The 26556-nt window shown below is 41.6% G+C and overlaps 1 protein-coding gene across 2 annotated transcripts in view; it reads left to right on the forward strand.

The window, feature by feature from the left end:
- The window catches only part of ANKH (ANKH inorganic pyrophosphate transport regulator), a 141014-nt gene that overhangs the window by 110171 nt on the left and 4287 nt on the right, over positions 1 to 26556 (forward strand). For both annotated transcript variants that reach the window (XM_038391352.2, XM_038391351.2), the window contains exons 10-11: positions 25170 to 25299; positions 26346 to 26469. In XM_038391352.2, coding sequence (XP_038247280.1) covers positions 25170 to 25299; positions 26346 to 26469 — 254 coding nt within the window. The remainder of the gene's footprint in view (positions 1 to 25169; positions 25300 to 26345; positions 26470 to 26556) is intronic.

The following is a 26556-nucleotide window of genomic DNA, read 5'->3' on the forward strand; positions in this document are numbered from 1 at the left end:
GATGGATAAGTATAAAAATGGAAAATTTTTATGACCCATTCATAAGCTGACGCTATAATTCAGGGATCAGCAAACTTTGGCTCCTGGGCCATCAGCATAAGCTGCTGATGGACTGAGATGGTTTGTTTACCTCAAGCGTCCGCAGGCAGAGAGGTAAACCTAAGTAAACAAAGTGTCCCAGCACGCCAGCTGCTTACCCTGACTGGCTGGGACAGCAACTGGTGGGGAAATTTTTTTGGGGGGAGAAGCTGGGGGTCAGGGGAGTAACCCCTGTGACACCCCCCCCGCGACCCCACCCCTAGCCCAGGACCCCCACACTACTCCATCCCACCCTTCCCACCTTATCTGGGGAGGGCCAGGGAGGATGTCTCTGGCCTGGCTAGAGCTGCTCTGGCAGGCTGGGCAGTGCGGCCACATCGTGCTCCAGGGGGCCACGCCGAGCGGTGCGGCTGCAGCATTTTCCAGTAGGCTGGGCTGGGTGGCATGGCTGCAGCGTGCTCCGGCGGGGCGGGCAACGTGGCCACAACCTGCTCTGGTGGGCGGGACCGAGCAGTGGGGCTGCAGCCTGCCAGCCCTGGGGCTGCAGCTGCTTCGGAGGCTGGGGGGAGAGCAGCATGGCCAGAAGCGGAGAGATTCTTGCCCCTCCTCTTCCCTTCTGGCTCTGCTGCCTCTCCTTGCCCCCTCTGTTGGGGGGAGAGGCTGTGTCTCACCTCTTCCTCTCTCTGCCTGTTCATAAGCCAACCTCCCTTCTCTGATGCTTCCCTTTTTTACTAAAAAAAAATTCAGCTTATGAATGAGTATGTACAGTAGTTCTTCCCAGGCTGGCTGAACACAGATCAGTCAAGAAGGGTATTTGACCATGCCACTTGAATGGGTCTTTCTCTGGTTGATTTGGAAAGGGAGACGGAGTGGTAATCCAGTAAGAAAGCAGGTTCCAAACAGAGTTCCCTGGGGGATCCCCCGCTCCAGTGATGGGAACCATGTGTCCAGTCACGGTGGTAGAGGGGAAATGGCAGGAGCCTTTCCCTTGATAGATCAGTATAGTAAGCCAGTCCTCTGGTTATGTCAACACTGTTTGACTCCCTGAGGCAGAGCATCTTGCTGGAGATTTGCTGCATGGATTTGTTAAAGCTACTTGTGTAGTGAAACTGCAATTAATAATATTGTTTGGAAGATGTCTGGGCATTTACGTGAGTTTCACTAGAAGGTTTCCTTTGACGAGCAGTTTCATTTAAAGGCTGTGGAGAACTGAAATAGATAAGAAACAGCTGTTGGATTTACCATAAATAAGAGAGCTTTTCTGATTAACCAGATTAATGAGACCTCTGATTAATGAGCCAGCTGCAGCTCCCTCCCAACAGTCCTATTTTTAGACCTTGTGTGTATGAGAGGCCACTGAAACTCAGATATTTAAATGTCACAGGGGGGGTAGGTAGGGAGGGAAACAATTAGTTGAAGGATTTTTTTAGTGCAGCTAAGCAATTGACAGGGTTCTGATGTTAGATAACAAGAAGTTTTAAATTCAAGCTCCATTTTGAGAATGTGCTTTGTCACATTTTCCTTTTTTTGCTATTAGTCATAAGGCACTATGGGGACAAATGTTTTAAGCCGTTCTTGCACAGAGTATGGCTATTGTTCCTCACACAACTTCTGTTGATGGCACTGGGTACTCCTTGGTCTGCACTTCCCCTGTTTCAGTCCTAGGCCAATTGTGAGGGGAGTGTAGGGCTAGACCACGATGCTCATTTTTCACTTAAAACCTAAGCACAAGTTGAACTCCCAAAAGTGAGGCCTGGTGCTTTTGTTTCCACAGAGCCCTTATTTTAGGAAAGATCCGTTTCAGAATCAGGTATTTGCAATACGGAGTTACAACCAAGCATTTTTTTAATCATTTGTATCTAAACAAATATTTTTGCCTCAGTCTTTAATAAGGCTAAAGAGGATCTTAGGGATAATGGTAGCATGACAAATGGGAATGAGGATATGGAGGCAGATATTACCATATCTGAGGTCGAAGCGAAACTGAAACAGCTTAATGGGACTAAATCGGGGGGCCCAGATAATCTTCATCCAAGAATATTAAAGGAATTGGCATCTGAAATTGCAAGCCCATTAGCAAGAATGTTTAATGAATCTGTAAACTCAGGAGTAGTACCGAATGATTGGAGAAATGCTAATATAGTTCCTATTTTTAAGAAAGGAAAAAAAAGTGATCCGGGTAACTACAGGCCAGTTTGTTTGACATCTGTAGTATGCAAGGTCCTGGAAAAAATTTTGAAGGAGAAATTAGTTAAGGACATTGAAGTCAATGGTAAATGGGACAAAATACAACATGGTTTTACAAAAAGTAGATCGTGCCAAACCAACCTAATCTCCTTTTTGAAAAGGTAACAGATTTTTTAAATAAAGGAAATGCAGTGGATCTAATTTACCTAGATTTCAGTAAGGCATTTGATACCGTGCCACATGGGGAATTATTAGTTAAATGGGAGAAGATGGGGATCAATATGAACATCAAAAGGTGGATAAGGAATTGGTTAAAGGGGAGACTGCAACGGGTCCTACTGAAAGGCGAACTGTCAGGTTGGAGGGAGGTTACCAGTGGAGTTCTTCAAGAATCGGTTTTGGGACCAATCTTATTTAATCTTTTTATTACTGACCTTGGCACAAAAAGTGGGAGTGTGCTAATAAAGTTTGCAGATGATACAAAGCTGGGAGGTATTGCCAATTCAGAGAAGGATCGGGATATTATACAGGAGGATCTGGATGACCTTGTAAACTGGAGTAATAGTAATAGGATGAAATTTAATAGTGAGAAGTGCAAGGTTATGCATTTAGGGATTAATAACAAGAATTTTAGTTATAAGCTGGGGACGCATCAATTAGAAGTAACAGAAGAGGAGGAGGACCTTGGAGTATTGGTTGATCATAGGATGACTGAGCTGCCAATGTGATATGGCTGTGAAAAAAGCTAATGCTGTTTTGGGATGCATCAGGAGAGGCATTTCCAGTAGGGATAAGGAGGTTTTAGTACCATTATACAGGGCACTGGTGAGACCTCACCTAGAATACTGTGTGCAGTTCTGGTCTCCCATGTTTAAAAAGGATGAATTCAAACTGGAGCAGGTACAGAGAAGGGCTACTAGGATGATCCAAGGAATGGAAAACTTGTCTTGTGAAAGGAGACTTAAGGAGCTTGGCTTGTTTAGCCTAACTAAAAGAAGGTTGAGGGGAGATATGATTTGCTCTCTATAAATATATCAGAGGGATAAATACAGGAGTGGGAGAGGAATTATTTAAGCTCAGCACCAATGTGGACAGAAGAACAAATGGGTATAAACTGGCCACCAGGAAGTTTAGACTTGAAATCAGACGAAGGTTTTTAACCATCAGAAGAGTGACGTTTTGGAATAGCCTTCCAAGGGAAGCAGTGGGGGCAAAAGATCTATCTGGTTTTAAGATTCTACTCGATAAGTTTATGGAGGAGATGGTATGATGGGATAATGGGATTTTGGTAAGTAATTGATCTTTAAATATTCAGGGCAAATAGAACTAATCCCCTGAGATGGGATATTAGATGGATGGGATCTGAGTTACCCAGGAAAGAATTTTCTGTAGTATCTGGCTGGTGAATCTTGCCCATATGCTCAGGGCGTAGCTGATTGCCATATTTGGGGTCGGGAAGGAGTTTTCCTCCAGGGCAGATTGGAGAGGTCCCGGAGGTTTTTCGCCTTCCTCTGTAGCATGGGGCATGGTTGACTTGAGGGAGGCTTCTCTGCTCCTTGAAGTCTTTAAACCATGATTTAAGGACTTCAATAGCTCAGACATGGGTGAGGTTTTTCATAGGAGTGGGTGGGTGAGATTCGGTGGCCTGCGCTGTGCAGGAGGTCGGACTAGGTCAGAAGGGACCATTCTGATCTTAGTATCTATGAAGTACTAAAATGTTGTATTTCTTCTTCGTAAAGTTTCAAAGTAGCAGCCGTGTTAGTCTCTAAGGTGCCACAAGTACTCCTTTTTGCGAATACAGACTAACAAATTTATTTGAGCATAGCTTTCATGAGCTACAGTTCACTTCATCGGATGCATTCGGAATGCATCCGATGAAGTGAGCTGTAGCTCACGAAAGCTTATGCTCCAAATAAATTTGTTAGTCTCTAAGGTACCACAAGTACTCCTTTTCTTTGTAAAACTTCACCCTCCTCCCTTTTAGGGTGGCACAGAAGAACTCTGTCCCTCATCCTTATTCTGTGCTTGGAAAGCTTGGCACTGCCCTTGTAATGAGCCAGTTATTAAAATGGCATAAGTAGACTGATATTAAACAAGAGCTTTTCTCAGAACAGCAGCGGCTTCTCTAGAGTCTGACATGCTTACTAGGGATTCAGCTTTCTCAGAAGTAGCCCGAAATGCAGTAACAGGGCCAAATCCCTTGTTCTGCTTTTTTTGCATCATATCCCCATTTCCTAAGGCAACTCTTTTCTAACTAACATAGGCTTTTTTTGTGGTGGTGTTACAAAGAAAGGAATAGAACCTGCAGCCTAAGTTACTAAGTATGATCTGTTGGCATCTGAGGTCTGTGACTAACAGCGTTTAGTCATCTGCGGCTTAGCCCTCAGGCGTTCCAATTTGGTGGTAGTTTCTTTTGGTGCATCATTATTTGAATGAAATGGCCAGGGGGTTTGTTTTAGAAGGCTAATGGACTGCATCTGTTGCTGCCCTTCACGTAACATCTTTGGGGCCCCAACTCTGCCCACAGGTACATATGTTCTGGTGCTATGCAAGTCAGTGAGTTTGCGTGCTGTGACTGACAGCAGAACTGGACCCTCTGTGCTTACGTTAGAAGGAGTGAGGGATAGCGGAAAAGTCTATAATTGGGCCAGTCCAATAGTCTCGTGGCAGCACAACATACTACTACATGCAGGATCCAGGTTGAAAGGTGAGCTTTTTCCCTTCCTCAGCAAGGATTTGGGATCACCGTCATTCAAGAGACCTGCCTCAGGCCTAGAGCCAAGTCCAGCCTTACTTGGCTGGAGAACAGTTACTGCCACTGAAGCACAGAGGATGGTGCTGAGGGAGTAATAAAAGGAATCTCAAACCCCAAACTGTCTTTCATTAAAACTATCCCTGTTTCCTTCCTAGGTGGGCTGCAATCACAGTAAACAGCAGCAGTTACTGAATAGTTTGATTCAGGTCAGATACTCCTGCAAACTTAGTAACGTCCGCTCAGGTGGACGGGGTGCATTTAAGGATCCAGTCCCAAACTGTGAAGTGGGATGCTTGACTCCCATTAAAGCAGATCTGAGCAAGTCACACAACCTGAACACTAACCCTTAAGAAGAGCTCCTGATTTCAGGTGCTCCGTCACACCATGTGTCGCCACAGTTCACTTCCACTTAGTGTTGGAAGCTTATTTTACAACACTTCAGGGTTGCACAGTGTGCACCTCACTGGGTTAATCTGGCTCTCACTGAGAGATAATGGATGCCAGGAGCACTGTGCAGTCCTCATGGCTTTAAACTCTGTTTTGTTAGAAACAGCTTAAGCTGCAGAAAAGACCAGCGTTGTCATAGAAGTTAATTCAGTCTTGCTTTGCATTTTCCTCCTCTCCAGTGGGCACATTCCATGGCTGTGGACTCCAGGAAAAACGTGTTCTGTTGATAAGTGAGCTGGGTGTGTAAGAGGATAATTTAGCTGCAAACGATCTCTATATTATAATTAATTGGCAATTCTTTTTAAGAAACAAAACTCTTGTTCAGGATTGCCCCTTGATTTTCATTCCTTTCTGTACCTTGGCAAGATTAAAGGGCTGGACAGAGAAGATGGGCAATTCAAGCTGTGCACTAATTTGAGAGTATGTTTCACTTGGAGCTATGTCAGGTTTGCTCTAATGTGCCAGAGGCATATCTGTAAAAACCTTAAATGGGTTTTTCTTTTTGGTAAAACTGCCCCTAACTTTAAGATGAACTAAAAGATTAACATATGTGACAAATAGAATCAGCCACCATTTTACAGTCCAGCTTGTTCATCTTATCTGCTGAAGATATTGCTATCTGGCACAAAAGATTATAAAGAAAGTTCTAAAATGGCTCTGGAAAAATTTTTTGTTTTGTTTTTTTTTAAATTATTATTCATTGTTGGTTACAGTAACTTTAAGCACATGATAAAAGATAGCCTCCAACAACATTTCCAGTCAGCTACCCATCTCTACGTTAATAAATAGATGCAGTCAATTAACTCTACATTAATAAGGTTTTTTTTGGTCAATGAATTTTTGTTTTATTGTTTTTATAGGAGTTAGCATTTAGGAGTTAGGCAGTGTTAGTTATCACATAAGCATGCAGTTGCACCACTACTGTGGCTAGTTTAAAGGGGAAGGATGCTGCTGGATTCCTGAGTAGTCCTCCCCACTCCTATATACACTTTGGAGAATCACAGGTTTCAGAGTAGCAGCCGTGTTAGTCTGTATTCTCAAAAAGAAAAGGAGTACTTGTGGCACCTTAGAGACTAACAAATTTATTAGAGCATAAGCTTTCGTGAGCTACAGCTCACTTCATCGGATGCATTAGAATTATAACATTCAAAAACCAGTTGGAGAACACTTCAATCTCTCTGGTCACTCGATCACAGACCTAAGAGTGGCTATACTTCAACAAAAAAGCTTCAAAAACAGACTCCAACGAGAGACTGCTGAATTGGAATTAATTTGCAAACTGGATACAATTAACTTAGGCTTGAATAGAGACTGGGAATGGATGAGTCATTACACAAAGTAAAACTATTTCCCCATGGTATTTCTCCCTCCCACCCCACCCCCCACTGTTCCTCTGATATTCTTGTTAACTGCTGGAATTAGCCTACCTGCTTGTCACCATGAAAGGTTTTCCTCCTTCCCCCCCTGCTGTTGGTGATGGCTTATCTTAAGTGATCACTCTCCTTACAGTGTGTATGATAAACCCATTGTTTCATGTTCTCTGTGTGTGTGTATATAAATCTCTACTCTGTTTTTTCCACCAAATGCATCCGATGAAGTGAGCTGTAGCTCACGAAAGCTTATGCTCTAATAAATTTGTTAGTCTCTAAGGTGCCACAAGTACTTTGGAGAATGGAATTGTAGCAATTGTATATAAAGCAGTGGTAACATTCTCTGGCTAGTAACTTCTGTCTGGACAGTATCACTGTGAGACCTTTTCACAGACTTTGCTATTTACGGGTGACAGTCAGTCAGTTCTAGTATTAAAGCCTTGTCTTCATTACCCAAAAAAAAAAAAGTGTTAACTCAAGTTAGCTGACTCATGGTTAAATCCTAGTGAAGGTAAGTTTGTAGTTTTCACTAGGATTTTATCTTGAGTCAGCTAACTTGAGTTAAGAACACTTGTTTTTTTCTTTTTTTTCTTTTTTTCTTTTTTTTTTTGTAGTGAAGACAAGACTTTATCAGATACTCAAGGATTGTCTACATGACCATGTAGTTCAGACTACGGGGGTGATTAATTGCAGCATTCACTGTTTGAAGAGGACTAAATTAATACGAACCAGGGTACCTTTTTGTAGATTACTGGATTACTGAAGAAAATTACTCACAGAATGAGAGGAACTGTGGCTTTTGTGGTCGGTAGTGCCTTTCTGTAGAGCACCCCCAAGCACTTTGAAGACCTTTTATTTATCTTCATAGCACCTAGTAAGCCAGGCAAATATTGTATGTCTTGCGCACATGTGTCTCAATTTATCCCGAGAGTGTAAATGATTGGCTCTGGGTCACACAAGTTACTGGCAGATATGGGGGTCTCTCACTCCCGTCTCTCTCACTCCCTGAAAATAGAAGACTTTTATTACAGAAATAAATAAACATTTTTTATTTCAATGGTGCCTTTGAGCTAGGAATTGCAAAGTGCATTATAGACATTAACTGATTGATTTCTCCATTAACTTCTTAAGTAGTAAGGGACATCACTAGGGAGGACTTTTACCAGCTGTTGAAATGCACCCACAGGCAAAGGGAACTCAATAGCCATTGTGCATATCTGCAGGTATTAAGGACAAGATTCTGATTTTGTTTATACTGGTATAAATCCAATATCAGAATTGGGACACATCTATACCAAAAAGATATAGGGTGTCATTTCAAAGTATGTTTCTTTTGAAATATTTCAGTGTAGATCCAATACCTATAACTGGATGACAGCTTTACAGCCCAATATCTCGCTACGGTAGATGAGCCTCTGCTTCATATCCACTCAAGCCCCCCTTAAATAGCATTCCTTCATCAGCTGCCCAACTTATTGTGGGTTCCCTGACACTGCAGTAGTCCTGTTCCAGTGTTCTGTTTGCTCAGTCCAAAGCTATCAGTTGCTTACTCACTCCAGAGACACTTAATTTACAACTGATCTGAGCAAATCTGCTGTCAAGTCACCAATCTTGTAACGTTCACCTGCCTATTATTGGGCACTGAAGGCTGCTCAGTTCCCATATACCCATCTTTTGTCCAATTTGTGGTCGGGAGTTTAGGAAAAATACCATGACATCGCTCATACTAGCCTACCTGTTAGCCTACTTGCTCTGAATTCTATGAATAAGAGTCAGTGGAGCTATAAGTTCATGTCTGATATTTCCAGATGTTTAGACAAACCAATATCTTCCATCAAATCTGGCAAGGGTAGAGGGAGTTCTTTAAAACTCTGTAGTAAGATATTTTGCCATCTTGCTATGCTATGCCCCCCTTACCATTAATTGAGATTATATTTATTGTGTAGTGAAGAACCCTGAGGCACCCTTGAATTCATTCACAAAATACTTATTAGATGCAAGAGAGCAAAAGAGGTCCCATAGAGTGGAAGATCATAAGAGCAGTCTAAGAGAGTGGCTAGTTTCTCTTGGCAGCTCCAAAGCTGGTCTCCTGCACAGCTGTCTCTAGTGTCATCCCCAGCATTTAAATTAGTTTTGCTGTTTCTCAGTTGGATTGTGTCCAAGAACAGATTCACACACAGACTGCGGTTTAGCATTAATGTGCATCTATATATTGAACTAAAACATCTAACTGTCTAAAGCACTATGCAGTTTATAAGGTATATGCCTGTGGAAACTATACATCAAGGCATCATATTTCAAGCTTGAGGGACAGCAGATTCCAGTCAGAACCTGACAGCAAACCAAATTATGCCCTTAGCTACCCCTGAGCAACTCTGCTGAAGCCACTGAGGAAGCACAGAGGTAACTAAGGCTAGAATTTGACCCATAGTTAAGATAATTGTTCTTTGATTAAAAATACCATATAATCATTTTCTCCCTAAAGAGGATAAGCACAGCTCCCACCATCCTGTTTCCTGAAGTCAGCATTAGTATGTCAGCTGTCAAAGAAATCCAAAAATAGTAATAACAATAGCTCCTACTTCAACACATTCCAGTGAGGAGAATGAATTGATTTGTGGGCATGTAGCTGATCAGGTTGTGGACATACTGACCCAAACTGAAGGTAGAGAGTGACTTTCAGGTCCTGACAGGCCCAACAGAGTCAGAGGAACAAGAGCTCCATGGGGAGTCCTGGCCCTCAGCCTATTTCACTTCCCCACTGGCTGGGACAAGCTTCTGCCTTCTCCATAGCAGTTCCAGTGCACCTGGGTACCACCAGGGCTGGAACTGAGAGAGCTAGAGTTTCCCTTCCCTTCATACAAGCACCACCTCTTCCCCTGGAGTCCAGAAGTGGTCATTTAATCACTGCAGCCATGCTGGGTTTGAGAGAGAGGGACAGTGCCCACCTCAGTTGAAGCAAGAACAAGCCTAGGGTTAAACTGGTAGAGAGGTTTAAAAAAAATTAAGGACAGCATTTTCAGTAGTGGCTGGTGAGTTGATGCCTCAATTTTTTGGCACCCTACTTAGAGACTCGATTTACGTTGAGTGCTGAATACCCCACCCTCTAAAATTACAGCCCTTTTAAAGGTGACTCAAGTTGGCCACCCAGAAATCACTAGTCACTTTCAGGTGAAGATTTGTACTCCTCTGGGCAGCAGAGGGAAAATTTAATGTAGTAGATACTGAAGGGATAGCGAAGAGCAGAGGGAGGGTTACACAAAAGGTCTTTGAGCCATAGTGACAAATTCCTAAGCAAATCAACTAAAGACAAAGATAAACAAGTATTAAGATAGAAGTTTTTACACCAAGGATGGTGGTGATCTAGAATACTGTGTGAAGAGCAGTGATTGTGTGTGTTGGATTCGTGGAGACAGCCTCTTTACAAGTCATGAGGTGCCTTACTTTTTAATACCTCAACATTTTCATGCCATGTGACTTGCTGGGAATATGTGCAATGAGGATTTTATTAACCACACGCATCTAGGAGACAGGTCATCAAGTGTGGCATCTAATAGATCTTTGCCATCTCTACAGTCTGATTCTATATAAGCAGCATTTAGTTTTTATAATTCATGTATCAGATGACATGACTCATTGGGTGCAGAACATTAAGCACATATGGTTTGGTATTTTAACATCACCTGCTGGCATTCCAGGTACTTTGTAGTCTTTATACAAGAAGGGCTGGAATGCATTGTGCAGTCTGATTTAACATTCATTAAAGTAGGATAAATAGGTTAACAATAGTATAAAAACTAGCAGGAAAAATTACAACCTACTTTGTGCAGGAATATTACTTCATAATAGTTTATCCATCTGTGTTTCTGCTAATCCTTAATATTCTCAGATGATATACAGAATGGATAAATCTTGAAAAATCAAATCCTAAATACAGGAACAGAGAGGTAAAGAGATTCTTTTTTTAAATGGCAGCACTATCGCTGACATACTGAGATGTTTGTTGAATTAGTGACCTGGGAGATGAGCCAGATTTGCAGCATTATGGTTCCAGCCTGTTGTTTTCACTGATGAAGGATTATTTGAAAGTCAACTCCTTTAAATGGATTACACTCCTGCAATTAAAGCAAGCTTTTATATGATTTTTATTTATTTTATTGTTTAAGAAAAAAGCCTGGAGTTTGACTAAAAGGATTGTGATTTCTGGTGTATGTTTAGAAATGTCCGCATAGTTGTTCTGATTATGCACTGTTCAGAGTAGAGAAATAATCGAAATGCGCTTCTTCAGAAGGTCACTGAACATAACAAGGGTTTTTTGTTTTGTTTTGTTTTTTAAATATCACTGTCTAGCCCCATCGTCACTTCTACACCAATGTTCTACCATAGCATGGTTCCTCTTCTTTATAATATGTTTTCCAGTGCTTCATCCAGTCTAGCTTTATTAGTTTCAAGCAATGTTTCTTCCTCGGCTAACCGTGGGACACTCCTGTAGGTTTCACCTTTACAAAGTTAGCCATGATATTCAGTATGTTTTCCTTTCTTCATACTTGAAAAGAATTACACCACCTTGTACCAGCTTAAACAGTTTCCCTCTCCCCAGGAAGTGCTGAAGATCTTCAAAATTGGAATAGCCACATGTGTTTCAGTCAGGAGTAGGCAATACTTGTTTCCTGTGTCTGCTTTGTCTGCTCCTAGTACCAAGTAGGTGAAGTCTGGCTGAGTTAGAAACTGGGTGACAAGAACAATGCAATACTGTTAATTCCTAAGGATCTAAATATTCTGTTTAGTCTCTGTATCACTGCTGTCCAGTTAGGTTGCATTGCAGAAATATTTTCCCTCATGTTTAAAGAAGCAAAATGAAGGGTGGTGTGCATGGGATAAGCTTTGTTGCCAATACTTAGTGATGTCCAATGAGAGACATAGAGCAGTCAAAAGGTCAAACCTCAACTGCATACATCGTGAACTGATACATTTCACTTTGTGAAGAAATTTTACACATTCCCTTTACCTTTCATTTTTTTCCTTATGGGAAAGAGGCCAGAATTAATAGGGACGGCACAGATACGGAATATTTACTTCAGCCAACTCATCACTTCTCACCGAACACCCAAACCAATCTGCTCAGCTTGCCTATAATCTGACTCTACCTCACGGACAAACCCAACCGCTCTCTCTAACAAGCAATATTACAAAGGCAGAGAAATGAACTTAAAAATAATATGGGTCAACTCTGGCATCTTACTTCAGTCAGGGCCTTAGTCAGAACCTCGTTATGCCACGGAGATGCTAAGTTATACATTATAACTGGAACTTGCATAATTCATTTGTTTCACAACCAGGCCTTGACTGCTAGGGCAAGCTCTGTGCTCTCACTGACCTACTTTTTGAAACATTCTGTCAACTCCAGGAAGGGTCCAGTTCTAGAACGGTGCAACACCCCTGCAGAGGCTCAGCTTGTTTTCCCCATCTTATTTTCCTATCCTGTGCTGAACAGAATAGCAGTTTTGAAAATGATGTGGTGCCAAAAGTATTCACTCAAACAAGGCTTCTCCCTTCACCGCCCCTTCTTGGTTTTGTTTTTAGTTCTTACTGTAGTAAATATTAACTATCAGGTTTCCAAAAGGCATCTCAAACACAGATCTCCTGCCTGGTCGATAAGAAGTTTGACCAACACTGGTGGACTTGCCAAAATCCTAATATCAGAGAGCTGATGGTTGTGTGCCATCCATGACCCTTTGTCTGTGAACAAGGAGATTCTGTTTTGTCCAGAGAGGTAAAGATTGAGGTCTCATTGTCTGATTCTGCACAAAAAGATCCATTATGTGTGAGTGAGTATAACAAGAGGAAAATGGAGGATCAGACATTTTCATTGTAGCATATATCTGCTCAAACACCATAATGGTGAAGGGTGACGTTGGAGTAAATCCCACACGTTACTGCTGGGCTGATTTGAAGGCTGTAGTTAGAATACTTAGAAAACTTCAGGAGCACTGTGAACTACAGTTTCAGTGACTAAATTCTGAAATTGAGAGCTTTCAAAGAGATCTCATGTCCACCACCTTCAGCTTATTCAAGCTTTTATAAGAAGAGCCTGGATAAGCTTCACCCTTTTTAAAAACAAAAAACAAAAAAACCCCAACCCACACGCAGCATTCATGTGTGTCTCCAACAGTTAGTGAACCAGCCCAGGAGTAATCACAAGGCTTAAATATATTCGGTAGTAATTGCATGGAAAGAATATGCAGTAACATCATTTTTGACCATGCTAATGCTAACAAATAAAGTTACTGTACAACTGCTAGACCCAGCTTTAGTTTTGCCAGTGATCTTCCTCTTATGTAGCAGTGCAATATGAGCAAAGTCAGAGAAGGAGAAGAATCTATGAACGTGAAAACCACTACTTTGAAAGGGAAAAGTGATGCCACATAGAGCATTCCTGCATTGTTTGGTTCCCCCTACTGCTTGAAAACTTTTGTATTTGACAGTTATTTTTTCCTTAACTCAGCACTTAGTGAAGAGAGATCCTAAGACTACTCAGATATATGGGCAAACTTTTTGCAGGGCAGGGAAATTATCCATTGATATAAAATATTAACTTCATGACTGTTCACGATATTGTACATGGACATAGACACACTAGCATCTTATTCTGGTCTTTCTGTTGCAAACGTGCATGTTTTTTGACTTATTCTACATATTTCTTATATGGCCTAAGGTCCCAATATTCTGCCCCATCTCAAATGGGGTAATGCATATAAGGCCTATTTCAAAACATAACACGAGATTGGGGGAATCCTTTTCCCTTCTGTTCATAGAAATGACTGACACATAAAGTAGTGGACTGCCTTTTTTAAAAAAAAAAAAAAAAAAAAAAAAGAAACAAAAAAAAACAACCTCTTCTTAATATGTAAAAGCCCTTAATGTAGGGCTTTGGTTTGAGATCTTCTTGAACCTCTTCCTGATGGGTATTCCTGCTGGGATACCACCACCACATTTCATGTCAGTAGCCCTTGATGTGATAGCTCCTAGAGTTTAGAAAGTATTGGCCCGTGGCAATATACAAAATCATTTTTCAGTTTTGCTAAATTAGTACCACTGTTATCTTCATATTTAGAGTCCTTTCCCTTAAAAGAAATCATGCATGAGAATTGCTTATAAAATGGTGGTTATTAACCTGTTTATTAGCGGTGATTGCACAGTACCATGAACATTTTAGCAGGCAGTAGGGAATATTTTTAATATTGGTGTAACTGTAGAGCTATGCTTAAGGTTCCACCAGTGTCCCTAATTACAGGGTGAAAATGGAATCAGAATATCTGACTTAATAACAGCAAATATGAGTAATGTTGCGGTATTAAAGGTGCATTATTGCTCACCATTGTTTTACTTAGATTGAAACTGCAAGTAAAAACTGCTTATTTCTTTCCACTTTAAGATGGGCATTTATAAGATATAAACCATATTACCACCACATTGGCATTTGAAGGAGGCTTAAAGTTTCAAAGGTCATTGAAGCTGGCTGCTTCACACTGGCTATATAGCTGACAAAAATATAGAGGGATTCTCTAAGATTACAGTGCTCTCCAGACATCTTGCATAGATGGATATCAGACAAAGGGTCAAATTCAGATCTTCATACTTATGCAACTTAGAGCAAGATGCACATTTGAGTGACTGACAGACTCTGCAACTAGAACAACCTTTTAAAAAAAAAAAAAAAAAGTCACACCCACTCTCCCCTTCAGCCCCTCTTTCATGTGTGATGTCAATTTCTCGAAAGGGGATGGAGTGACTTGGAATTTATTTTATGTGAAAAAGAGACCACTTAGTTATCCAGCCAACAGGAAACTGGCTGAATATTATTTTACATCACTTATGGCTAATCAGTAATCCAAACAAAATATAAAACTAAAGGACATCTTGTGGATTTGTTGCATTCCTTAGATGACTTTGGGTCTTTAACCTATTTTTAGTTATGTGTTTGGATTATTCTATACAAGTGTAGAGAGAGACTGTACAAGAGAATACCTATACTAGACAGAAAAGGAGTACTTGTGGCACCTTAGAGACTAACAAATTTATTAGAGCATAAGCTTTCGTGAGCTACAGCTCACTTCATCGGATGCATTTGGTGGGGAAAAAAAAAATACTAGACAGCTTCATCTTGAGATCACTCCAGACTTTCCCCAAATGTATCAAGTACAATTCATCTCCACTGTTATTAGAAGGCTACGCCCATTAAACAACTACGTTTCTGGGTCATGACAGATATTAACCTCTTTGTCAGGCCCTAATTTTTAAAATGAGCATCAGAATCTGAACACATCCATAGTCTAAATTTGCCAGACATGAAACTCTGGTAATCTAAGTCACCTTTTGATGGCTCTTTCCTAATGAAATAATAAGACATTAGGCTCCATTGATGCAGTGGAAAGACAATAGCAATGATGTGCTAAGTGATGGAGTGCACGTACCATCTTTTGTTGTTGTGTCTTGTGCTCTGAGTTAGAAAACATGAATGATATTGGGTCATGCAAATGTTTGAGAAATTATGAGTCATGTTGTAGCTTTGTCAACTGGTTGGGGGGTTTTCTGATTGGAGATTATATTATAGCCCAATCTACTTGTCCTTTGCCATTTCCTGGAAAATTCTCGTGTTTATCCATGGATGTACAAAAGCTACATATAAACATGGCAGTTATCTTGGTTAGCTTTTCGCTATAATTTATTACTTATGGGTCTCTCAAGACAAATAACACCTGCTGGTGCACACTAAGTACATTAGAATAGTTTCTAGGTATGATATCTATAAAACGTTCTCTGTGCTAGAGATTCTTGGAAACCAGTGACTTCATTCATCCAAGTTCTCAAATGAAATCTCAGCAACATTTTTGTACTGGAGTTGTTTCATACATCAGTGGTTAAATTCAAGGTCAAATGCATTTACTTTATCTGAGAGAAGGGATTGAGTAGTTTGAGTAAGCACTTGTATTTTGAGACTTTCTCTGCTGTAGGAGGGGTGGGGTGGGAGTCGGGGAGAGACCGTCTGCTGCAAGCTGAGTGGCAGCAGGGAGGTAGGCTTCTCCAGGATGAGAGGCTGCTCTGCTCCCTACAGGGGAAATAACCAAAATGGAGTGCCTGCTTAGAGGAAGGACAGACACGCCCCCCCCCCCCACACACACACACACAGCCAGGGGGCAGAGAAAGGGTGTTTGTGTTTGTAAATTTGTTTCTTTTTGTTTGGTGGAAGAACATTCCTTGGGCCTGATAAATGAACAGATGGGGAAGACACACGCTGTCCAGAGTGTGGCTGACTTGCTTCAGGTCCTGCAGCCAGTAGAGGGGGAAGTGCTAAGTCTGGTGGGATGGAGGAGGTGCCTTGCCACACTTCATGTCAGCAATGGGGTTGTTGGCACAGTGAACGATCTTGCGGCAAGGTATATTACCCTCAAAGTGGATGATATAGGGAGGGTGCTGGTGGAAGCCACAGCAGCACAATAAGAGGCTATCTGGGTACAGATGGCCACCCAACGGGAGTTGGTACAGCTATGACAGGAAATGAATCAACTGCTGATGAGCCAGGCAGCCTAGGATCAAGCCACTCTGCAGGAGGTCTTGAACCAACTAAAGGCCCTGACTGCTCTGATACATGGCCACTATGGGACACGATTTCTAAGGGGCAGCAGTTACCTACAAAAGATGACTATGGAAGATGACATGGAGGCATACCTTCTAACCTTTGAAAGAATGGCCCTATGTAAAGCCTGGCCCCGAGACCAGTGGGCCAGCATCTTCGCATCTTTCCTGTGTGAAGAGGCCCAGAAGGCCTACTACAACATGGCAATGGAAGCTGCTACAGATTACTCCCAGCTGAAGGCTGAAATCCTGGCAAAGTCCAGGGTGATGATAACTATAAGGGCCCAGGGGTTCCATGTGTAAAGGTTCCGGGATGGCAAAGCACTGAGGTCACAACTCTTTGACTTGATGCATCTATTGCGGAAGTGAGTGTGCCCCGAGATCCGCTGAACAGAGGATTATAGAAGTCTTTTAGTGTTGGACAAGTTCATGAGATGACTAGCACCAGACCTACGAGGGATGGATTAGCCAATATGACCCCTCCTCTTACGATTTAGTTGCCCTTGTAGACAGGCAGTTGGTGGTCCGAGAAAGTTTCATGTCCATTAAGTCCTCCCCCTCCCCCAACTTCCCAAAGGCCCAGACTTCTGAAAGGTTGGGCAGAACTATATTGCGGAGGAAGGATGCTGAAGAGCAACCTGAGGCTGCAAAGGGACTTGGGGAACTGGGGGAGGGTCATGGGGTAAGACTCAATAGCCAAAAAATAGTGGGATGCCCTGAGCGGGATATAGGTGTTATGTCTGTCAGGAATTAGGGCATATAGCAGCCCAATGTCCTAACGTTGAGGAGCCCGTGCAGTGCAACCTGGGTTATCATGAAGATCCATGTGGCTTGATCAACCTTGTGGGAGTCATGATGACCCCACATAGATACATGCAGCCAGTTAGGATGAATGGCATAGAGACCATTCCATTAGTGGACTCTGGAAACTAGTGGGGTGGAACCAGCTTTCTCAGGCCAAATGCACAGGAATAACCTGTGTACATGTGGCTGTCAATTACTGTCCAACCATCCCTGTGCAAATTGAGGTTCAGGGGAACATTACCAGGGTGATGGCAGGGATGATCCCTAAATGCCCATATCTGGTCCTCATATGATGAGATTTCACAAGGTTTGAAAACCTACCCCTGGTGGATGAGTCAGAGGAGGGTAGTGATTCCAGGATTGATAATCAGGCCCCAGTAGATAGCCCTCTCCCAGTTTCTCTGAATTAGCCCAGGACTCTTCTCTGCAACTGGGAAGCCCTAGAAAGCTAGGTGAGAAAGGAGGAAGGACAAAAGGTTGGGGACCAGGATCTTGGCCCAGAACCAAAAGGTTGCACTCAAGGGTAAGCAGTTTTGTCCCACAAGTGAGAGAGGAGTGATTCGGATAGTTGACGAGCCAGAAGCTAGACCCCGTTCTGCTGAGACCAATCCTGGAGGTGCAACAGAAATGGGTCCCCTTGAACTTGAATATATTGGTCTCTCATTTAAGAATTTTGGGCAGAACCAAGCCAGTGATCCACTGTACCACAACATTAGAAAGAAATAGTTGAGGTAAATGGGGTCCCAGTGGAGGGGAAAACGAAAAGCCCAGGGTCATACTTCATGATAAAAAGGGACCTATTATATAGAGTAGACCAAATACAAGACCAAGAAGTGGAGCAGCTCCTGGTACCTCGAAGATACGAGAGGGCACTGTTGGACCTAGCTCATTGTCATTTGTTCAGAAGACATCTAGGGGTAAATAACATCCTCGATCGAATCCTACAGAGATTCTTTTGGCCAGGAGTTTATATGGAGATCTGACAATATTGTACCTGCTGTCCAGAATGCCAATTACATGGCTCACGATCACACTTGAGGGCCTCTTTAGTACCTCTACCAATTACTGAAGTTGTGTTTGAGAGGGTAGCCGTAGACCTGATAGGCCCACTGGAGGAGGTGGCCTGGGGCCATCAGAGTGTGCTGCTTGTTCTGGACTATGCCACCCAATACTCAGAACCCATACCCCTACGAAACTCAATGTCCAAGATGATAGTGAAGGAGTTGATTCAAATTTTCTCTAAGGTTGGGATACCCAAAGAGATCTTGACAGAGTAAGAAATCCCCTTTTTGTCAAAATTGATGAAAGATGTGTGCAATGCTCCTCATATGGGCCTGTGAACCTCAGTCTACCATCCACAGACTGACGGCCTCGTCAAACACTTTAATAGGACACTGAAGAACATGATACGGAAATTGGTGAGCCAGAATGGAAAAATTGGAATACCTTACTATCTTACTGATATTTGCTATAAGGGAGGTTCTCCAAACTTTTACTGGGTTTTCCCCCCTTTGATCTGCGGTATAGTGGTCACCCCCGTGGCTTACTGGACATGGCCAAGGAAGCCTAGAAAGAACAGCTAAACCAGGGAGGAACATCATTGCGCATGTGACACAGATACAGAACTGAATAGCCCAAGTCACCTCCACAGAGCGAGAACCTGGAAATAGCACAAGAGACCCAGCAGACCTATTATAATCGCTGAGCAAAGGTTCAGAAATTTCAGATGGGAGATCGGGTTGTGTTGGTAGTGTCCACAGCTGAAAGCAAGCTCCTGGCCATATGAAGTAGTAGAAGCCATTGGGTAAGTTGACTATAAAATTCAACAGCCCAAACATCAGAAGCAGGAGCAGATCTACCTTGTGTACCTATTGAAGCTCTGGCAAGACAGAGAAGCCAACAGGACAACACCCCACAGCAAGGGGGCAAGGAAAGTTATTCCCCTTTGTTTTGAATTTCTAAATCTGTTTTTGTTTGGAGGAGGAGCATTCCTTGGGTTGCCTCCCTTGGCAATATTGGTAAATAAACAGAGGTGGAACACACACACTGTCCAGAGTGGGGCTGATTTTACTCCAGGCCCCACCACCTCCAGAGGGTGAAGTGCCAAGTCTGGCATGACGAGGCGCTACCTTGCCACACTACCTACCATAAGGTAACAAAATTCAAGCTGGTGCTTAAATTCCACAAACAAAGGCCTTACTCCAATATCACTAAGCTCTCAGCCTCAGCAAGTTTCACCCTGTGCTTAGTGATTCACAGCATCCCCTACTGCATACACATATTACACTGAATGGCAGTCACCACACATATTTATAAGGATCTCTGCCTAATAAAGATATGGTCGGATAAAGACGTATACCACAGTTGTTGAAACAGACACATTACACACACAAACCTTCCCCAATGGCCTACAATGATGCAAGTTTCCAGTTGTTGTGTCTGTCTATTTAGAATGCAAGCTCCACAGGGAAGGGACTATTTTCCCCTGTGTTCTGCATGTCACTTGGCATGCTGTGGGCATATAGCAAATATAATAAACATTTAGCTTTGGTTTTGCAAAGCTAAAAATCCAGGAAGCCAGCCTGCATGGTAGGGCATAATTATTAGAGAAGTTTGAGTTCTTTAGATCTTTACTGCTTTCGACCCTCATCCTGCAAACACTTAAGACGATGCTTAAATATACTACTGTGAATAGTTGATTTAACTTTCCACCATGAATTGATTTAAATTGAACTTCTTACAGTAGTTATGTAAGCATGCCCCTAGGTATATGCAGCATAGGGCTTCTAGTCCTGATCCTCATTATAGTCAACAGCAAAACTTTCATTAACTTCAATGGGAGCAAAACTGAACCCTGAGCACAATAGTTTTGAACTAATCTACAGTAATTCTGGAACTAAAGGGGAAAAAAAAGATTTTCTCCTCTTAGCCATATTAGGATACAGTTTGTGACACTTTCAGAGAGAGAACGAGCTGTTCTTTAATGTATAGTAGCATATATTTTGTCCCGGTAATATGCCAGTGTTGCTGTTCAGTATAGCATAGAGAATGATGTACCAATCTTGCAGGAACGGTATTATGCTGTGCAGTACAGTAGCTGACACTGATGTGCAATACAAGAATGATAAAATTCTTTCTTTATAATTTGCTAAATCTGTGAAAGTAGTTTTCCTTTGTCTTAGATGTGTTCCTGAGCTCTTAAACCAGGACACCGCATTGAAATTACACTCAGTGTCACTTTTGAATACAAGGATGACAGATTTCCCAAATGATTAAAAAATGTATGACAGAAAAATCCCTGTTTCATTCAGAAAGTGGAAATTGCTCTTTATATCTTTGGGGAATTACACTGTTAAATTTTTGAAGGTGTCAGGGTAAACAGTGTTTGCTTAATTTTTCACAGAATAGTGCAGTTTTAGCTATATATTACACTGCCATTAAAATTACAGCTTTTGTCATCCTCAAAATGCAGGTGGTTTTAAATTGTTCTCTTTAACCATGAAAGTAATAAATATATGTTTATACAGATAAATTGCTTGCCGTGAATAGTGTGTTTCTGATTAAAAGAGAACTTTTACTGGAAAAAATTCATTGAACTTATTTCAGTGTTTTATCACTTCATACTTTGTTTATTACACATAATAAAATTACTGTAATTTTGAAAGGAACATTAAAGAAAAAGTTAGAACTTTGACTTCCATTATCTATGCATGTTCTCTGTGGTTCAGTCCCTGGTTTTCTAATAGCAAGGTCATCTTCAAGGTGACCAGCTATCTGTGAAGAAAAGTGCATTGAAGTTAGTGCAATTAAAACTTCACTGGTCAAACTTTGACTTTTCAAAGATAAAGAACAATTCACTTTATGCCTATTTCACTTCAGTGTGGGTGTCTGAGCACAGGCAATAAAATAAAAGGTTTGATTGTGCTTGTGTTTGCCCTAAGTTATTTTCTCCATTAGGCTTTATAGGTAAGTCAATCAGAAAGTTCTCCTGCATAGCAACTTTATGCTGTTTCTCAAAAACTGTACAGAATGCCCATCACAGCACTCTGGCTAATAATGACGGCCACAGTGCAGGAATTCATACAGTCACTATGCAGCTATTAATATCTGTACTGTGCAATGCAAATCAGCTTAGGCATTGGGACACTGAGCATCGCAATGCCCAACTTTTAGGCACCTAGAAAATCACAAACGCTGAGATCCTCAAAGCCTGAGTTCGGCACTTAATCTCCCTCTACAGTGGATGGGGAGAGAGGTGCATTAGAATGCCATCCACAAAAGCCAGAATGCTAGGTGGAGAGTTGCTTAAGTTAGCCAGAGGGAGATGCTGATGAGAGGGGTTTGTCCTACCCCATCAATTCACAGAGTTTAGTGGCTAAGTCCAGGCTGCAGGAAGGCAGAGCTGGGAACCCTCTCCTGGAGTCAGGTGACTTAGGCACCTAAGTTGGTTGTTGTGAGAATGAGACACCTGCCTCACTCCACATAAAACAGCCTGAAGAGCGATGGTGATGCCTATCTTATAACTCTTAGCTCAGTGGTTTAGAGCATTCACCTGGGATGTAAGACATGTAGGTTCAATTTCTCTCCTCTGCCTGAGGGGAAAAGGAGATTTGAACAGGGATCTTCTATCTCAGTCTCTCCTGTTGAAGCTGTTCCACTGTGGATAAATAATTAGAGAGCCTTTGGAGCAGAGGTACCGGACCCAGGGTTTCCCACCTCCCAGGTGGGTGTCCTAACCACCAGGCTACAGACTCATTCGCTCTCTCTAATCCAGTGACTCTTATCCACAGTACAAGTGCTTCCTCAGGAGAGACTGAGGCAGCTGCACATCGGAATATCCCATAGGTCAGTGGTTAGAGCACTGTCTTGACAGAGTGGAGTCCCCTGTTCAAATCCTTTCTTCCCCTCAGGCAGAGGTGGTTAATTGAACCTGCATCCCAGGTGAGTGCTCTAACCACTGGTCTAAAAGTTATAAGGCTACTACCCCACTCCAAGATTGTGAATGGGCCCCAATCCAGTAGGCAGCCGCTAAGCATGCCTACTGGATCAGGTCCCACAGGTGAAATAAGTGTTTGCCTGCCTATCTTCCTTTGGTTAGTGGATCACTCTGGGAGGGAGACAAGCCTCTGGACTATAAGAGTGAGGCAGCAATGCACATGCTCAGAGGCAGAAACTTAGGCATCTAGGAAATTTTTACCCTGAAAATTTAGGCTCAGAGTTTAGGTGCTTTACAGTGTTTGGCAGGAGTTTTGTGAATCACAATAGAGCCTAAAACTTGAATTCAGCTGCCTAAATTCCAAATTTAGGCACCTAAGTCTGAGGTTTAGGCTGCTTAAATTAATCCCACCCTTAGTTCCTGTCCATGAGAAGAAGAAATAAAGCTAAATCAGCAGACTGAAGTAAGTGGTTTTGTTCACGCCTCTAAGCTGTCAGGAAGGTGCCTCTCTGTGTAACACAGGGTAAAGTGACTTATTTGTAGAGCCCTGCATGGATACAAAATGTATATCCTATCTGTGGAAGTAAATTTTGTATCTGTGCAGGGCTCTATTTACTTGGTGTTGTCGATCAAAGAGTGTCTGTTTGCATGTTAATTAGAAAAGACAATCACTGGTACGCAACTAGAGAACAAGGGTGAAATACTGGCCCCATAAAAGTCAATGGGAGTTTGACTGTTGACTTCAATGGAGCCAGAGTTTCACTGCAAATATATGTAAGAACTTGTGGGTCATATAACTGGAGAACTGCTAAGGGCCATGAAATCTCACCATAGATTAAAAAAGAGTCAATTAGATGCTGAGGGCATCATTAGATTCTGATTTATTGAAAAGTAAATTCAGTTCTATTGTCTTGCAATCTGACAGACTGGCATGTTTTAAGGCTTCTAGTTATGGTTTGTTTTATTTATAATCACTCTCTCAGCATCCATTTTCTTGTGGAAGGTGAAAATAACTAACTTTATTTTTAACAACAAAAACAAATTAAATTACACGGTGTGAGAAACACACCAGAGTTAAACAATGGTGTGAACATCAGGGCTGCTGTCCCTACGTATGGAGAAAGTGCCCTGAGATCTTTAAAATATTGCCAGTAAGGACTTTTTTGTTTTGTATCTCATCCCAAAGATAGAACAGCTAACTGCACAGAGTTCCCACCACTGCGCTGGGGCAATGGTTTAATGCTTGCTGAGAGGGAAGAGCATCATGTATTGAGCCACCACACCACTTCTTAAAACACGGTGCATTTTCTTTAACATTTTCCATTCAAATCCGAGCTAACCATAAAAGTTCTTGCATGATAATATCTGACAAGTTCACCGTATGAGGCATTATGGCTGCCAGGCTACCGTGGCTATCCAGCATGCGTTGATGCTTTGTACAGGATAAAAGCAGACACATTTCTATGACTTTTTTAAAGTACTGGTATCAGCAGCAGAAAAGTTAAATCTTTCTTGGAGGCAATTTCAAATCTAAGCTATTCAAATCTGTGTTTGTGCTTCTGAACATTGGCACTCTTATCTACGGTAGACTCAAGTTCTTAAATCATGCTTGATCATCCTAATGTATGTAACAAGCTGCAGACAGACACTATAGGAATGCTATGTGCTGGGGGTTCTTGAGCTGTCTTAGGGATTACTACCATTATACTGATGGCAGCATCTCTGTGTATACAACTGTTCTGCTACTCCTAAGTGACTGTTGTGAGTGCACGTACATCTGTGTGTGTTTGTGGGCAAACTCAGAAGACATGCACTATATTTATACTCTTTACTGTTGCATTTGGAATAGAGGAAGGAGATAGGTGCAGTACAATAATATTTGGCATTTCTACAGCTTTTAAAGATCTGTAGCATCCAGGGATCTAACAAAAGGTTATAAACATTAATGAATTGAGCCCCACCCACCCCCAACTCCTGTAGTTAAAGGAGGAGGTAGCTAGGAATTTACTGCATTCAGATACTTAAGAGCCATGTGACATCGCATCCATCGTCCTTCAGGAGGGTTATATGAACGCAGTCCTCAAAACAAAAGAATATAATTCCTCAGTGTCTTCAGGAAGAACTTCTGATAGCGTTTTCTTTTCCAAGGCTGTCGTTTTGATTTATTTCAGGGAAAGTCAAAGTTTTCAAGATCTTAATCTATTTTCTTTTTGTTACTCTGCTGTACGCTTTGTGATAAAAACATTTGGGTGTTCAGAGCCACTAAGCACCCACAACTTGGTTTGAAGTCAGTGGGAGCTGTAAATGTTCAGCACTTCACCAAGTGCAGGGATTGTACTGACTTGTGGTAAGGGGAAAGATTCCTTGGAAGACCTCTCACAACCTCTTCTCCCCAATTTCTACTTAGTTTAGCATCTGGCTAGCCCTTTACATGTGAAAGAAGCCAGGAATTCTAGAATCCAAACATAGTAAAGTTACATTGTATTAAATTTTCCTGTGCATCAATTATTAATTTATGACTGATTCATAACCTGCTGGATCTTGATATTTGCCTGGTGTACTATTTCTTTCTTGGGCTTGTATGTGAAGAGGCAGTAATGTAGGCTAGTAGTTAAAGGATGTAGCTAGGAGTCAGAACTGGCAAGTTCTAGGTTATCAATTCTTCATGTGATCTTGAGCAGATTACTTAACCTTCCTGTATCTCTGTTTACCCATCTGTACCAATAATATATGCCAGTCTTACAGGGATGAGGCTTAATTCATTAATGTTTATAACCTGCTCTGTGATCCATGGATACTACAGATCTTTGAATGCTGTAGAAATGCCAAATATTATTGTACTGCACCTATCATTTTCCTCCATTTAATACAGGAAATACTTGCATGATCAGTTAAGGCTCTAGATTAGCAGCTGAACTCCTGTCTCTCTCCTTCTCCTTCCTTGCTTTGCTATGCAAACTCTTCCTAATTTTGTTTATGTGGTTCTCTTTTCCAGCTCTGTTTTTTGATGTTTTGGACTCCGAATGCATCAGAGAAGATTTTAGTTGACATAATTGGAGTCGATTTTGCCTTTGCAGAACTGTGTGTCATTCCTTTGCGCATCTTCTCCTTTTTCCCAGTTCCAGGTAAAAATACAGACCAGTTGACACTAGGGCTGAATGTGGCTCAAGGTATAAATGTCATATAAAGGGTCTGTCAGTAGACAGACAAATTTAGCATATATACATTTCTTAAATGGGAAAACTAAAAGCTGACATGTATCTGTTCTAGGTGCCTGAGAATGTGCATTGTGCACTGTGTGTTTCTGCCCAACTGTAGTTAACTGTGTGTTTGTACAACATCTTGGACAACTACACAATATCAACACACCTTGATACTGAACAGGGCCTACAAGTCCTACTGTTATGCAAACAATAAAATGGAATGCTCTCCTTTGTATTATATGGATGTTTATTACACTACTAGCCAAAATATTTCCCTCAAATATTAAAATGCTGATGTAAATATTATTACCTACATGTGTTACTGCTACATTGTATAGAGTCTTAGATATTCTTTGTATAGATCAATATATATCTAAGAGCACAGCTCTGTAAGGATTATAGTCTCCAAATGTGAAGTTCTGTTTCAGGAGTCTATTCCCCACTTGACACATCTAGGTATCCTTTCTTCCTGACCTTAAAAGGAGTTATGTATTTTTAGTGAGGAGAATGCACCTACCATATGGAAGAGGTGTTTAAGATGTATTTGTATTACTGTCGCACCTACATTTTTATTTTGTTTTTTATTTTAATGGAGTCAAACTATCTTCTTTTGAAATGTTTTTGACAAGCCAGTTTCACACTGCGGGAAGTTTGCTGTACCTCAGACTGCTTTTTTACACAATTAAAAGCACTAAAACAATTCTGGACTTCCAGTCTAGTTTGCAGTTAAGGCAGTTTCACTGTAGGCAAAGCAACTGTAAACAAGGGCCATGGTGTTTGTATTTTTTTATGCTAAACTCTAAATAAATAGTATTTATAATAAAACCTCGCTCTTCAATAGCGCTTTTCACCAGTAGCTCGAAAAGCACTTTACAAAGGAGGTCTGTGTCATTATTAACATGAAAAAACTCTCTTCCTTCATTTTCTACTGCATATTTTGATTGTTTTTTCTTCCTTTTTTCTGACAGTCACAGTTAGAGCACACTTGACTGGCTGGCTCATGACACTGAAGAAGACATTTGTATTGGCACCCAGCTCAGTGCTGCGCATCATTGTCCTCATCACTAGTCTCATTGTGCTGCCTTACTTGGGGTAAATTACTCCACTCACCACAGCTCTAATGGAGTCACTCTCCTTCTCCCCCCCCCCCAGCCCATTTCACTTAATAGCTGCCCTTAT

Source organism: Dermochelys coriacea, chromosome 2 (assembly GCF_009764565.3).
Source record: "Dermochelys coriacea isolate rDerCor1 chromosome 2, rDerCor1.pri.v4, whole genome shotgun sequence".
Taxonomy (NCBI): Eukaryota; Metazoa; Chordata; order Testudines; family Dermochelyidae; genus Dermochelys; species Dermochelys coriacea.